This window comes from Sinocyclocheilus anshuiensis, unplaced genomic scaffold (assembly GCF_001515605.1).
Source record: "Sinocyclocheilus anshuiensis isolate Anshui unplaced genomic scaffold, SAMN03320099.WGS_v1.1 scaffold560, whole genome shotgun sequence".
Taxonomy (NCBI): Eukaryota; Metazoa; Chordata; class Actinopteri; order Cypriniformes; family Cyprinidae; genus Sinocyclocheilus; species Sinocyclocheilus anshuiensis.
In genome coordinates this window covers 63,855-79,773 of record NW_015554116.1, presented here as the reverse complement: position 1 = coordinate 79,773, position 15,919 = coordinate 63,855, and the positions used below count along the sequence as shown (strand labels likewise).

Here is a 15,919-nt window from a genome sequence, read left to right as displayed (position 1 = left end):
ATGATAAGCACCCTTATATTATCTTCAGAAAATCTGAGTCTGTTTTTCCCAAATGATGGTGATCAGGCAGAGTGATCACAGCTTCTTGTGTTTTATTTTTTAACCTCAGTTTGGCCCACACATCCAAGCGACCGCCGTGAAAGAAGGGATGGAAGGAGGGTTTTATGGCTGGATGGATGAACAATGACTCAAGTGTGGCTTTGTTGGGGTCACTTTTCTCAAAACATTCATAAATATATCTCAAGATGCAGATCGCTCCTAACTGAACGTATCTACTAATCCAGCTATGAAGATGTTCCTCAGAGGTGTAAATCCCTGACACATCAAAGCACTTCCCTCACAATAGTCCTTTGCTCTGGGAGGCGCAGGCCGCTGGACCTACACTAGGGGTTTAGGGGCCACTGAGAGCAGCAGACCTGAACAGACCGGGCAGCACATCTGATTAATGCTGAGCTGAAATTAGGGCAAATGGGGGGTAGATGAGCAGTCATGATTGGCCAGCCCACCCGGTTCAGCTCATGGTGTTTGGGGTGAGTCTGTTCACAGCTGGGACATTCTCATAGGAAGAGACAAAAGAACACGGGATATGGGGTTAATCTGAATTTAGCATGATGTGATTTATTTGACATAATACAAATCAGATCTACTTCTATAATGAACTATAAATAATGATATGGTTTATATTCAACCTCTATATTTATTATTATTAATCAATGAAAATAATAAAATAATAAAAATAATAATTACATAGATATTAATTACATACATACATATTTATTTATATTTAACCTCTATATTTAATAATTATTACAATATTGCTAAATTATTTCATTTATGCATTTAGTTATTTAAAGTTATATTTATATGACTTGTAGTTATTTATAGTTATAAATATTCATTAATTCAATAATAATGAGATCACTATTGTTATTTGTTATAACTTTGTTATTATATTACTAATTATATTTATTTATATTTAACCTCTATGTTTAAAAATGATTAAGATTATTAAAATATAAATCGAACTGATCTTTTTATAAAACCCTGAGACAATATCCAACAACTTTTTTATTGTGTGTAGAGATTTATGTTTAAAAGTTATTACTTTGCGCTATTCATTATTATCACAGTGTTTGAACTGATGCCAGTCTGTTTCCAGCATATTGTTTTGGAATGTCTTGGAGAGCTTTGGATGCTGTGGAATAATAAGAGGCTAATGAGACTGAGGGAAGGGGGAGGGCATTGAAACGGGTGGGCTGAACTGCAGAGAGGGGAGAATTGGCTCTCGGGTCTCTCTCCAGTCAGAGAAAAATTACCCTACAGTCCTCCACACGAGACTCCAGCGATGCGATAAATACTGCACCTTTGATATCTGGCCATTGCATCAATATTGCAGGATTAAACGGTCAAGACGGTTGGTCTGGAATTTAAAGGTAAGAGAAACTCTTTGTCCACCTTTAACTTTCTGAATGTCAAGCGACAGCGATCTTAACCGTCAGTAAGTCTTATTAAGTTTTACATTTAAAGTTCGTAATATCGCGAATGGCTTTTAAATATTAGCGTAACAGACCAGTTTAATCGTGAATACGACTTGTTTGTTGCAATTGTGGCATCTCTTGTCATGTCGTACACATCTGACAGTGTTGAAATTAGCATTCGCAAAAGGATATCGAGCATTCAAATAACAAATAGCCTATTTAAAATAGTAGTAATTAACGCGATTCGTTATCGCTCTTATTTCCATTTGTAGTTCTTTTTTTTCTGGTTTACAAACAAGTTTACAAACTGGTTTACAAGTTTACTTTTTTTTTTTAATACAAAAAGTACATAAGTACCATAATCTTTTACATTAGTACCATAATTAGTTTAAGTTAGATGTTTTATTTTTCCATTAGTCTATTTAGAATGTTGTTATACGACATAGCAGTTTAATCGTCTTTTTTTATTTATTTATTTTAAAAAAAAATTTAATCTTGGTTGTGGCATCTCTTGGCATGTCGTCTGAATTTGGCATTGATTAGATTCGTATTAAGAAAAAGACTCCAAAATTTCAGTAGCGAATACTGGACATTCGAATTTGTTATATTTTAGCGGGATTATTTAAAATTATTTATCGAATGTTTTCTGTTCTGTTTGGTCTGAAACGTTTTCATGTATATGCTTCGCTTTGGATTAGTAAACTACTCATTCATTTTGAGATTTTAGTTTTCTAATTGTTTTGTCACTTTAAAGTTTTCAATGAAGCTGTGTTTAGATGTTTAACATAATGACATAAAATTAATAATATGGTATTATACCAATATGCCGTTCTAGTGTTCTAATTTACCGTTATTTATTTCTTTTAGTGTTTTCATGATGCAGTTGTTGGACTTGTGGACCACATTCATCCACTTTAAGGATTTTTACCTGACTTGAGAAAACCTTACTTACATGACATCATACTAAGAGGGGAACTGGATATCCAGCTTCCCAAGTCCACCAGCACCCCTCTGTGGCCTGTGGTGGGTTGCACGTTGGATTTAAAACTATCAAGCCACTGCGAACCATGGATGACCTAATCGCCAGACACTACAACTTCACTGGGAAATTTCGCAAGGTCGACAAGGACCCGGGACTCAGAGCGGACTCTGTTGTCTTCATCATCGTGTGCTGCTTCATCATCCTGGAAAATGTTCTGGTTCTCCTCACCATTTGGAGGACCAAGAAGTTCCACAAGCCCATGTACTACTTCATCGGGAACTTGGCCTTGTCAGACTTGCTGGCCGGGGTGGTATACACTGCGAACATCTTGCTGTCAGGAGCCAACACGTATAAGTTGACCCCAACGCAGTGGTTCTTCAGGGAAGGGAGTATGTTTGTGGCTCTGGCCGCTTCGGTGTTCAGTCTCTTGGCCATTGCTATCGAGCGACACCTGACCATGCTGAAGATGAAGCTCCATAACAATGGCAAGACGTGCCGGGTCTTTATGCTCATCAGCACCGTGTGGTTCATCGCTGCCATCTTGGGCGGTTTACCAATTATGGGTTGGAACTGCATCGAGAGCATGAACAACTGCTCCACAGTTTTGCCCCTCTACCACAAGACCTACATCCTCTTCTGCACCACCGTATTCAGCGTCATCCTCATGGCCATCGTCATCTTGTACGCCCGCATCTACGCCCTGGTCCGCACGCGGAGCCGCAAGCTGGTCTTCCGCAAGGTCGCCAATGGCCGCTGCAGCAACAAGAGTTCGGAGAAGTCCATGGCCCTCCTGAAGACCGTCATCATCGTGTTGAGCTGCTTCATCGCGTGTTGGGCGCCACTCTTCATCCTGCTTCTGCTTGATGTGGCCTGCCAGATCCGCACTTGCCCGATCCTCTACAAGGCCGAGTGGTTCCTGGCTCTGGCTGTGCTCAACTCCGCCATGAACCCCCTGATCTACACCCTGACCAGCAACGAGATGCGCCGGGCCTTCATCAAGATGCTCAACTGCGGCGTCTGCGACCAAGCGGCGGGCAAGTTCTCCAGGCCCATCATGGGCGCCGAGTTCAGCAGGAGCAAGTCGGACAACTCCTCCCACCCCAATAAGGACGAGCCCGAATGCTCGCCCAGGGAAACCATAGTGTCTTCTGGGAATATCACCTCTTCTTCTTAAAGGGACTTTTTGTGTACATTTACGTCTCGAGTGTGTGTGCAAGTGAGTGTGTTTGTTTGGCGTCTTCGTTGTTTGTGATCCTTAATGGTAGCGGAAGGCTGGGAGAAACCAGGATTTGTTGGAAGTCTTGGCTTGCGCCTACATTAAAAACTTCGTCTTCTGCAATTCCTGACAGATCGCCTGAACTTTTCTGCAACTTAGGGAAGCACTTAACCAACCATTATTCAGTTTTTTTATCCCTGTCAAATGGAAACTTGTAGACAAGCACTTTTCTGGGAATTGCTCCTTGAGAACCAACATAGGCTTTACTGACTCTGTCTAAAATGGATTGATGTGAAACATACTAGCTTGTTATGGTTGTTTGTACTACATTTTTGGAATTAAATTGAAGAAATGCAGTCGAAAGGTACTTGTATTTCTTTGAGTTAACACTATTTGGTATTAGGATGTTATTTTGCCCCTGATCCAGAATGTATTTTGTAAATGTATTTGTTTTTCTTCACCTTTCAACAAATAAACTGTTGTTGTAGTGAGTGTGCATGTACATTAGCTGCCAGTATTAATTTATATTGAAACAGTTCCAATAAATTTGAAACTTGGAGGGATGGAACTAAGTGTTGTGTTAATGAATTGTAAATATATTTTATTATTTTACTTTGATAGTATGCCATGTATCATAGCTCGTGCACATTGATCTATCCTGCAAGAGGTAGTTTTGTCTTTGCTGGGTTGCATGGCTCAACTCTAATTAAGTTAATTTGATGGGATGGAAAGATCTGGAGAATTTAAGATTAAAGTCTATGTGAATTTTCTGTTGGCATGTCACGATATAACAGAATCAATGTACAGGCTTGTATTTATCCATCTGTTCCTCATATATACAATCAATTCATGAGCCAGTTTTATCCCTGTTCAGTGTTGCACATTGTAACATCTAGTCCATGTGTTTTTGTTCTGTTAGTTGTTAATAAATATTGTTGAAGAAAAAGCAATCAAGAGTTGTGATTTGTTTTCATTTAAAATTACATTTAAATGTTTTGCTTAGTATTTAGAATTGGTTCCAAAAGCTGGAGAACCAATTCTAAAATCTGCAATGCAGAATCAAATTTCAAATTTAAACCTGAGAATAAATTTAAAAAACTTTATGTACAAAAAGTTCAAATGTTTTTTTTTCTTTGAAGCTCAATATGTAAAACACATCTGCTTAAGTGCTGCTGTCATTAGAGAAAAGAGAGATCTACTGAAATTCATCTTAATTTTTCATGTCAGTTATTTCAGTAATTAATTATTAAACTCAAATTATTTTGGTGGTGATATGATTTGCTATTAAAAATTATTAATCCGTAATTAATTTGTACATTTATAAATAAGCGAAATAGAAGCATTTTCACAAGTGGTCTCAAACCTTGAACTCCAATGTAGCTGTAAATAGAATTGTATAAATAATATGACTATATATGCAACTAAATTATAAATTCCTGAAGAGCACTAAGGACAATAAAATGCAATGTAAGTATAATTCTGATTTCTTCACAGTAGCAAACAATTCTCATATATAAGTAAAGACCGCCACCTACTGGACAACTGTTAAAATGGCATCTTTAGCTTTTCATTTTCATAAATGATAATAAACCACTCGCAAATCTTAAAAATTGCATATATGTACATATTTACACTGAAAATACAGGTTTACATTTAAATGTATGGCATCATATTACGGCTTTCTGACACATTCAGTTTCACGACATTACTTCATGATACTGCTACTGTAAGCAATTTGCTTTTTTAATTTTATGTGTGTAATTTCCCAGTGCACACTTTCCTTTATACATCCATATATATTTAAATCTAAAATCTAGATGCTGATTCATCAATATGTTATGAATCAACTACCCATTTGCTTACAAACACACAAATAGGAAATGCAGTGCCGCATAATATCCTTTTCCTAAATGATAAAATCCTTTTTTAATGATCTAGTATTATTATTATAATAGACTGGAAAAAAAATCAACTCACTAAAATTGAAAAGTTTAATTGCAGCCTATCGCTTATGATTTGATTACTGACGAAGAAATTCTATTTGAAACTCTGATAGGCTATTCAAACTCTGAAATTCATAATATCAAATGTAGAAATTACTCAAATTATTGTAACAAGTTAAATTGTTGGGAACAAAGATGTCTCTATAACTCAGTGATGAAAACGTGTTTTTTCTTCTTCAGTGAACCAAAGCTATGACAATATAACTATAACATGCAATAATAATAATAATCATAATAATAATAATACAATAATAATACAATAATTTGAATACACTTAAAACTTCATTGTGTGAATACAATGCAAATCACGGATGGTAAGGTATGAATAATAGATAATTATATCAGTTTGTTAGTTAAGACACATTACTATTTTTTTCATGGGTTCATTGGGTTCAGTTTTATTGATGTCATGGAATGGGCCTGCATTGCCCTGCAACAAGACTTTCTTTTACATTTATGTAATTTATTCATAAAATGCAACATGTTAATATTTATAACTGCTTACAGTATTTCAGTAAGTAAATACCTCTTTGTTTATATCTTTATATATTCCTTCACACATACAATAGAGGAAAAAACTGTCACCAAAAAATGCAACCAAAATCTTTACCCACTTTCACAGCGATGGTAAAGCAAAGCATCATGGGAGCGTGAGTCCCTTTCGCGGAATTTCTCAATTTTTGGTTGCTATGGCTGTGGTGCGACAGAACTACATTTCCCAGAATGCCATATTCTGTACATTGGCTCATGTTATACATGGGGGAATATGAGAGCGGCGGAGGAACCGAAAGCGACAGCAGAATCCCTGGCGATAAGTATAACGATAAATAGTGGTCGTAAAATGGGGGAAATTCAACGCCAAATCACTCAGAACAGGCTGTCGTAAAAGGAATATCGTATTTTGGTGTTCTGTTTGTTATATCTATAAATTTGGCGTGGACTGGGGTAAGGCACCTCCCTGCCTGCTCTGCGCCGGGGTGTGTGCGCGTTTTTCGGTTAGGCTTCATCGCATCACCGCGCTGCAGTGTGTTACTGGACCCGAACTGAGGTGCCACGCCGCCGGTTACAGCTACCCTGCGCCGTCGGCCGATACTATGTCAAAAACAGAGAGAGACAAAGTAACACTGCGAATCAATCCTACTGACCCATGCAATGAAAAAATGACTACTTTGCTCTCTAACAGCTGTGGTTTGTAGCCACAAAGAAGTGCAAGTGTGCTGAAAAATATAGTGGAGCGATTTTTGTGCCTGTTATTAAAAAGGTGAGGTAAACAATTTGCATCTCACTACAAATCTAACTTTCTTAAAGAAAATTGGGTAATACTTTACATTACATTGTCATTGTTGCAATGCTACTATGTAATTACGTAACTTAATGTTATTTTGAATGTTAATAATAAAAAAAAATATTGAAATTGCTTGTAACGGCATAAGCTTTATTAAACAGGTTGATGTAATTGCTCTTGTTAACCCATTAATTTAGCTATCCATAATTTTGCTCTGTAGCTTTTCAACATGTTACATTGTAATCTAAAGTGTTACAAAAACAGTGTCAATTCTTATAGACAAAGTGTGTGATTTTTGCAAATTAATGGGTGGGTATGTTTAAATTGCTCAATCACATCGTGCAAAGTGGACTTCTGGAAATGTGGCCACTTTAAGTAATTAAGTGTTTGCACTGCAAACTGCTTAGGGAACAAGTGTACATCGGCATATGACTTCACAGGAAGTTGAAGAGAGGAATTTACCCACAAGCCATTTTGTACCACCTTGAATATGTGCACTTCCCTATAGCATTACAAATGAACATTGTGGCTAAATATGCAGTAATAATGAAATGGTAGGCGAGCAATATCCAAACTGACGGATTGCATCTGCTGACATTGTAAGGTGTACAGCCAGGAAACTTTTCTGTCCCATAAGACCTATTAAGCTGAGGAGCTGTCAGATTCAGAAAAGCTGACAAATAAAAATAAAAATGATGAGCCGGGTGGCTCTTTCCACATGTAAGTGCTATATAGGTACCAAGAATATTGGTCCCACTAGTCAATTATTTATCAAATAAAGTACATACTCTGATAGAATGGGATTTTGGACACAGAAAAAGTTTGGCTAAAAGAAATGTGATTGTTTTTTTTTAATTCAGGGTAATGGAAAAAAAGTGCTTTTTATGCTGTTTTTGAGCGTGCAAAGCGAGATGTGATTACCGAGAAGAAGTCACATTTTCATTTTGAACATCAGTCATTTATTGCTAAATTAAGTATTTATTTGAATACATAATACTGTATTTAGTTATTATATACATGAATATATAAAAAAAAAAAAAATTCTAAAATATCTACCAGACTCTAGTGTTGTTATCTGTGACACTGTGACTGAGTGTTCGAAATGACCAAATCTTGTCAGGTGAAGTGAACCTCTATCCCCTGCCGAGTGTGTAAGGTGCTGAACAGTAAGTAAAGTCCCTGTGAATCAGAATGCAGCTAAATAATGTTTTTTAAAACAGGTTTCAGAAAACTCCCCTGTCAGCCATTGTTCCAACCCTAAAGTCACACCACAAAGTGACGATGTTTACACTTTCTGTGGGAATCAGCCTACGAATGGTTTTCTTGTTGTTGTCTCTGTGTTTAAAGTTGGGATAGGAGGAAGTATTTGGGTTTTTAAAAATATATTTAACATTGTTTGCTAATAATGCTGATTGTTCTGTCTTGTTGTGTGGTTTTTATTTCTGACATGCTCAGAAAGTCCCACTGTTACATCTCTTGTTTTTTTGTCAGCAGCTTTGAAAAGCAGCGCAATAGGCAGCCCGCATGGAACGAGCAGGAAGCATCCAACTTGATATTCCGGACTTCAGCAACTCCGTCCTGTCGCATCTGAACCAGTTGCGAATACAGGGCCGTCTATGTGATATCGTGGTCAATGTTCAGGGCCACAGTTTTCGTGCCCACAAGGTGGTCCTCGCCGCCAGCTCCCCCTACTTCAGGGACCACATGTCACTGAGCGACATGAGCACCGTCTCCATATCAGTGATCCGCAACCCAACCGTGTTCGAGCAACTCCTTTCATTTTGCTACACAGGACGCTTGTGCTTGCAGCTCGCCGATATCATCAGCTACCTGACGGCTGCCAGCTTCCTTCAGATGCAGCACATTATTGACCGTTGCACCCAGATTTTAGAGGGAATCCACTTTAAGATCAGTTTGTCAGATGTGGAAGAGGAGCTTGGGAACGGGGCCCACAGGACCGCCAACCAAACCTTTGAGTCAGGAAGAGGTGGGACCGGGCTTGGTGGGTCCCGCTCCCTAAGTCCCAGACATACCAGTTCCCGATTGATTGGCAACACTGGGGTGATCAACATCCGTGATGTGAGGGAAGTCAGAGAGATCAGTCCCCCTGGGGAGTCCATGAGCCCCCAGATAGTGGAGCACAGTGGCATTGGCTCGGAGGAGGTGGGAACTGGGAAAGAGCCCATTCTCCGTATTAACCGAGCCGGGCAGTGGTATGTCGAGACGGGGACTGAGGTGGAGAGAGGCGGAGAGGAGAACGTGCGGATGGTGGATGGGTTTCGGATTAAGACGGAAAGGATGGATGAGTGGATGGGGGCGGAGACCCAGGCATCGGCGGAGGAGGGCAGTGGGGCAGAGGAGGGGCCGACGGTGATGATTGACACCTCAGGACGTAGCACACTGGTTCAGGAAGGAGGAAGGGGTGGGAAAAGCTCCCAGCCGTCCAGTAGCTTCAGCGAAACAGAGAGGTGTGTAATCTTTCTGAAGTTCACATTCACTCAAAATTAAAGCAAAATCTTATTGCACATAATTCTTCAGTTCATTATGATGAAATTGTTTTAATGGTCTTTTATCGAAATGTAATGCCTTTCTCCACATTTCAGCTAATGTCACCAAGCCTTCTTACTTTTCAACCCGTCCCCTTTAACCATTTACATTATCCAGTCAGTACTGGATGATACCATATACGCCACGTTCACACAGCAGCACTATATGGTTGTCAGTCCTGTATTTTACCATTCTGCACTGAATTGGATGTATTTTGGATGTAGTTGCAAATGTCATTTCATTTTGATTATAAGGTTTAGATAATCCAGGTGTGATACTTTAAGATGTGCTGCATTTACCCCAGTAACCCATTTTCTTCTGCCAACAAGGTTCCTGTAAAAGATTGAACCCATACTGTTTTCTTTCAGGTTTAGTCCAACAGGAAGTGTGGTTGTGATGGCTGATCGCCAGAGAGCCAAGAGTGAGTCTCCAGGAAGAGCTGACGATCAGAGACACCCTACCTCACAGGTAGGGCAACCTTAAGACCAGTGGTGGAAATGGCCAAAATTCACTGGGGGGACTCTAGCTTTTTTTATTCAAATTTTTATTTTTAATAAAATTATTCATTTTAATAATTTTAATCATGGTAATTTTAGATTACCTTTCAGATGTATTTAATTATAAAACCCTTTATAATCTATAATAACGTTAAACTTATTTCATATTTTCTCTAAACCTTCTTGGATATTAAGACAATTCTGGCAATTCTGGCCATATTAAAGATATGTTGTGTGTGTGAATTTGCACATGTTATAATGTAAGCATCATTAATGACCCCTTGTGTTTAATTTAAAAAGAAAAGAAAAGAAAAAAAGGATTGATTAGTGAAATGAAAGAATGATTTAATAAAAAATCTTAATGATTAGTAATTGTCTCTAATTGGCCTGTTTAGCTAAGCCCTCAAAACACTTCCTATTTAGTGGTACAGTATTGCATGATTTGTAGATTATATTTAATAGTTTACACTTTGCACAAACATTTGCAATTAGTTTTTAAAAGGTAACATTACATTCTCTACGCCGCTTACATTTCTTTTCAAGAGCACTTGTGCTCCTACTTAAAAAAAAAAATTAAAATTAGGAACACCTTCTAATGAATGACAGAAATTAACCTTCCTATTATAAGGTGATATTTGACTCCTTAAAAGTAAAAAAAAACAAAAACCTTTGTAATGCCTCTAACTTTATTAAATGTACGACATCTTTTGTGCCAAATTTTTTTTTGAATTATAAACGTATCAAAAATTTTAATTAAACAATAAATTCAATTAAAATAATAAGATACAATCAGGAAGAATAAGTTAACCTACTAGTCAAATGAAATCAGCATCAACAATTCATCTTTGCACGGCACAGAAGAGCACAGATGTGGCATTACAGACTTTTTGACAAGACTCATTAATGTATTTCATAATAACAATGTTATGAAATTAATGTTTTAAATATAAAGTTTTGAATGTAGAAATATTAAACAATTTAAATGACTCAATTTATACTTTAAAATGAAACTGAAACCACCAGTAGGTGGCAGCAAGTCACTGTCTTTGTCACTGAATCATTAATTCAATCAGTTCGTTCAAATGGCTGATTCATTTAGGAACAAAGCAATTGACTCCCTTTGTGACTCACTAGATTTGTTCGAAAACACAGATTCATTCATAAACGAAACAGCGCTGTGTATGCTTGGAGATGCGCAGCAGCTCAGCTGTGATTTGTTTGGAATTATTTTAGTTGAGGAAATAGAGCATAATCAGACAACAGTGTTCCTAAAATGTAAGTCACTTAAAATTAACTCATGTAGCCTATAAAATCAAAAATGTATAAAAATGTTGTATAAATTGAATTTCACATTTGCAAACTCCCTTTATAATCATTAAAATTCTGTCACTCCTCTTAGTTCATCGCGATAATTAATGAAGCTCTCTACACTGCACACTGAATTTATTATTTACATCGTCTCTACACTTATAATGAATGACAAAAACTGCAGTCAGCTTTCACGATCTGTGCTGTGAGGAGCAGCACACGCACCGATAGAGAAGCATTTCCATTGGCTGCAGTCTGCAGGTATTATGGCCAATCACAAAAGACGGCAGTGCCCGCAGCAAACCATAGACACAAATATCCCTTTACGTTTTTACTCTATATTGCCCTAGGTTTATGTGCAGAACTGGGATTGCTTTCGTAGTCTTTTAAATGGATAAAATATAGAAATCACTTTAATTTCCAAATAAACCTAACCAGTTGGAAATGAAACGCCGTATCCCTCGAAATTCACTCCCCAGACTCCGTCCCCCCGCATCCCCCCCATTTTCAGCCCTGCTTAAGACTTGATCAAGACTTGGCCCTATACACTTACAACCCTTGGTTTAACTTTTTATGATCTTTGAACACAGTTGAAGTAGTTTCAAAGAATATCAGTGGTACACACCTTACCGAGCAAATAAGAAGCTTTAAATTGCCTGCAGTTGCATAAGACTCAGAACAGGTGGTGTGCCTAACTTAGAGTGCATTTAAATTTGGAAAAGGGCTGGGAGTCATGAAAACAAACCATAACCTCTCACCTTTCCCTTATCAGGGAGAGGAACAAGCCGTGTTTGACATGGGGGGATATGAGGAGTACTTACGAGAACAGGTAGGTGACCGGTGGTTCCGCTACAACCCCCGTCTCACCTGCATTTACTGCTGCAAGTCCTTCAACCAGAAGGGCAGCCTAGATCGCCACATGCGCCTGCACATGGGCATTACCCCCTTCGTTTGCCGAATCTGCGGGAAGAAGTACACCCGCAAGGACCAACTCGAGTACCACATCCGTAAGCACACAGGAAACAAGCCCTTCCATTGCCACGTCTGTGGCAAGAGCTTCCCTTTCCAGGCAATCCTCAACCAGCACTTCCGCAAGAACCATCCAGGCTGCACCCCACAGGAGGTGTCCCACAGTGCCTCGCCCGAGACCACCACGGTCACCTCCCGTGGAGGCCAAAACGAAGATGAGTCGCCCTCACAGGAGGATGCCGAGGGCAATGGTGGAGGGGGAGGTGCCGGCTCGTCCTTCGGAGAAGGGGTCCAACCTTCGGTATCCACCACTGGGCCCGACTGAAAGGCTTTGTAGGAAAACGTTACAAGTTTAGGGAGACACAGGACAGCGGGGTCCAGCAGGACCTTCTGTTGAGAGTTCCCTCTGTCCCTTGTCTCCCACCATCCACACTGAAATTGCAAGTTGGAAGGAGTTGAGTGAGCAGGAGTTTCTCTCAGCTGCTGTCAATGAGGAACGGATAAAATAAGAGAGAGTCTTCTGCGTCCTACTTGGATGGAGAACCTCTATTTTTTTCCAGTGATAACAAAGATGCAAGGAACAATTTGCTAAGAATAGTATTCTCTAGGGATTTATAAATGGTATTTCCGCTTTAAACCGCATCTACCTTCACCATACAAACTGAACAGGACATCACTATATGAAGACAAGCCACAATCCAACAACCTCACACACCACTGGATGCAGTGATTTTTGTTTTCTTTTTTTGTTTTTAGTCTTTCCTGTCTTTTATATGTTAAATTTTTTTATATTTTTGTACTACTACAGACCTTTCAGGATAAACTAAAAGAGAAGCTCTAGCTATGATTTGGTCTAATTGCATCGAAATTGCCAAACTTCTCTGTGCCAGAAGATGAGCTATAAAATGAGAGGACATCGTAGTCCTTCGCTACTTTGCCTTGAGACAATCTTGATCAATTAACCTGGGGCTAGACTTTGCACTCCCCAGCCATGGCAAGCTTAGGAAAACAGGTTCAGTTTTTTATTAGGGACCCTCAGGTCTGACCTAACATCAGATTCTTGATTTATTTTTTGTTTTGTGTTAAGTGCTGATCCGGCCTGCCATAGAACCGAAACGCATTGCTCACAATTAGCCTCAACGCAAGGAAATTGTAGTTATAGAACTTCGGGTTTATAACAAGAAACAGTCACGTCATATTATTTTACTTTTAATGTTGGTGGAAATACTGTGATATAGGCACGCTGGTGAAAAGACGAAGGTAGAGTATAGCAGTGACATATGTATTTATTTCACATTTAATTCTCGTTAAGGCCTTCATACATCTCCGAACTCAACAACTCAGCTGCTGAATGTTGGCGATACAGTGATATAAAATACAGGAAATCTTTCAACCTCAGATAAGCTACAATAGACCGCTCAGTTACCTCTCTCTCACATCACTACGCAATACCGATCTGTCGCACGCAGATGTGTGGATGCACTCAGCCGAATTTTATGTTCAGTGTTTATTTCTTTTCATACGTTTGAAGTCGCTCGTTGAGATTCGCAAGTCTCACCAAATTGTTTTACTGGTCTGCCGATATTTTGTTTGTAAGAATGTGTTTGAGCAGGGGGAAAGGTGTCCCTGAGGACATAACCTTCTTCCTTTTTTGTGTTAAGAACACGGACTTGGTCGTCGATGCTGTTTTGGAAAACAGAAACCGTATGTCTGTGATGACTGGGAAATGCCGAAATGCCACGGAATGACTTTGAGTGTAAGATTTCCCTTCATCTGATGGAAGGCACTTTAACCTTGGGCCATTGGCTTATGAACAGATGTTTCCAGCTGGTGCTATGACGTGAATTTACTGAAGCTTTCAGTAACCAAAGGAACTGAAATGTATTGTGGAAGATCTTAAACCTTCTTCAATCTTCAAAGGGCGAAGAGAAAGAAAAAAGAGATTACATCAGGCACTTAAAGAATGGGAGAGGGTGTTTTTGTTTTGTTTTGTTTTTAGAATATTTGTATATCTATATACATGTGCCACTTATGCATATTTAGACAAATTTATACTTGTAATAACTATTCAGAGACAGTTTCTAGAACGATCAACAAAAAGCAAAGGTGTTTTAAGCGAAAGTAAAGCTGTTATCATTTTTATAAGGCTGTGAATCACACTTGGTTGTGACTGATTTTTTTAGGAAAGGGTTGATGCATATAAAAATCAGCTACTGATGTTTCCAATAGGGATTTTGTGCACCTCACTTCATAAACGCAGGTTAGAACTTACTTTTACCATTTCTCACATCTGTGAACACAGGTCAGCAGGTAAACACTTCTTATAAATATCAGGAACTCACTGTTTACTTTTTGTGTTTACCTTTTTTGGTTTGTACCAAGCAGATTTTCTTACTTGGAATTCTAGCTCTGGGTAACTTGGCTCGACATACAGTATTTCACAAGTGCAGCAAAAAAAAGAAATTTGACATCCATATGAACATTTCCTCTCAATGTAAATACCTATGCTTCAGAAGCAGTTGCAGTGAAATACAATCCTGAAACTGTATGTCACATTTGTTGTACAGCGCAGAACCCAGGTAAATAGACGAGCATGTTGATATTGCTTTTATTTGTCAAAATGCAACCTCATGATAATAGAGAAGGGCAAATGATTTTGTCTGTAAACAACATAATCATAATCTAATATGTTATAATATATCAAGAAAAGATGTTTGTTTTATGGACTTTGCCTTTAAGTTGAAATTTAGATTTGGGGCATGGGCCTGTTTTGTGTATGCCAATCATATAAGGGTGATAGTGACTTAAATTATCTCTATGTGAATGAATTAATTGCAATTTAATAACAAGGGATCTATATCTGTAATCAGTCATTCCAGTTATTGTACTCTGCACATTTTAGCAGTCTAAATTTAATCCTATTAATTTGGGTTTTAGGGCTAATGATAACTTTCAGCATGTTTTCCCTTTGTGCATATCTATCGTTGACCCTCAAAACATCGATGGTTGACCAACCTGCCTGTTCTTTTTTATTTTAAACAATATTATTAATTCAAATATTATGTTTGGCTTTTGTATTTGTTTTTAAGCTTTAAGTAACATGGCGGAGGATAAATGTGTTGCTACGGTGTATATATTAGGCTGTAATATTTAATGTTTGTATGACAATACATCTACTGCAGTTTAATGGTATTGACTGAACAAGTCATTTCTAACCAAATTATGTTAACATCTTAACAGTGTTACAGAATGTGTAGTTTCAAACGGAACGGAACTACTTTTGAAGCAATATTTCACCCCATTTCCAATTCCAAAATGTCTTTCAGATAAAGTGGTGCAGAATTATAACACACCATAATGAACACAACATCTTTTAAAAAGTTGTGAAACTGATACCCAATTGATTTTCACAAGAAAAATTTGTATTCTGGATTTGTAAAACAGTTATACATATTGGCAAATGTGATAAATTTGTTTCAGAGATTACATTTACCTCATGTTTTTTTGTTTGTTTTTCATGGTCTAGCTTGTGAAAAGTGATACAGTGCATGTCTCTACTTAGTAGTTTTTTTTTTTTTTGGGAAGACCGAATGATAACACTGAGCCATATCTTCAGAGTTTGTTCAGTCTTGTC

The 15,919-nt window shown here is 38.2% G+C and overlaps 2 protein-coding genes across 3 annotated transcripts; both read left to right on the top strand.

Moving 5' to 3' along the window:
* The first annotated feature begins 1,312 nt into the window (after nt 1-1,312).
* On the top strand, nt 1,313-4,577 carry s1pr1 (sphingosine-1-phosphate receptor 1). The gene is made up of 2 exons (XM_016462267.1): nt 1,313-1,433; nt 2,346-4,577. The coding sequence occupies exon 2, from the start codon at nt 2,546-2,548 to the stop codon at nt 3,632-3,634; it is 1,089 nt and encodes a 362-aa protein (XP_016317753.1). The 5' UTR covers nt 1,313-1,433; nt 2,346-2,545; the 3' UTR covers nt 3,635-4,577.
* Nucleotides 4,578-6,366: 1,789 nt separating this feature from the next.
* Nucleotides 6,367-15,877, top strand: LOC107669813 (zinc finger and BTB domain-containing protein 37-like). Of its 2 annotated transcripts, XM_016462218.1 has the most exons (4): nt 6,367-6,940; nt 8,459-9,432; nt 9,880-9,979; nt 12,089-15,877. In XM_016462218.1, the coding sequence occupies exons 2-4, from the start codon at nt 8,489-8,491 to the stop codon at nt 12,608-12,610; spliced, it is 1,566 nt and encodes a 521-aa protein (XP_016317704.1). In that variant the 5' UTR covers nt 6,367-6,940; nt 8,459-8,488; the 3' UTR covers nt 12,611-15,877. The 2 variants fall into 2 exon arrangements, with proteins under 2 accessions (XP_016317704.1, XP_016317703.1); XM_016462217.1 differs by lacking the exon at nt 6,367-6,940 and having other exon boundaries at nt 7,482-9,432.
* Nucleotides 15,878-15,919: the final 42 nt, after the last annotated feature.

Bases quoted from the DNA above. Each gene is read 5' to 3' on its own strand.
- LOC107669813 (XM_016462218.1), top strand. From the start codon at position 8,489: ATGGAACGAGCAGGAAGCATCCAACTTGATATTCCGGACTTCAGCAAC. The intron at 9,433-9,879 runs GTGTGTAATCTT...GTTTTCTTTCAG, and splicing joins AGCTTCAGCGAAACAGAGAG to GTTTAGTCCAACAGGAAGTG. The intron at 9,980-12,088 runs GTAGGGCAACCT...TTCCCTTATCAG, and splicing joins AGAGACACCCTACCTCACAG to GGAGAGGAACAAGCCGTGTT.
- s1pr1 (XM_016462267.1), top strand. From the start codon at position 2,546: ATGGATGACCTAATCGCCAGACACTACAACTTCACTGGGAAATTTCGC.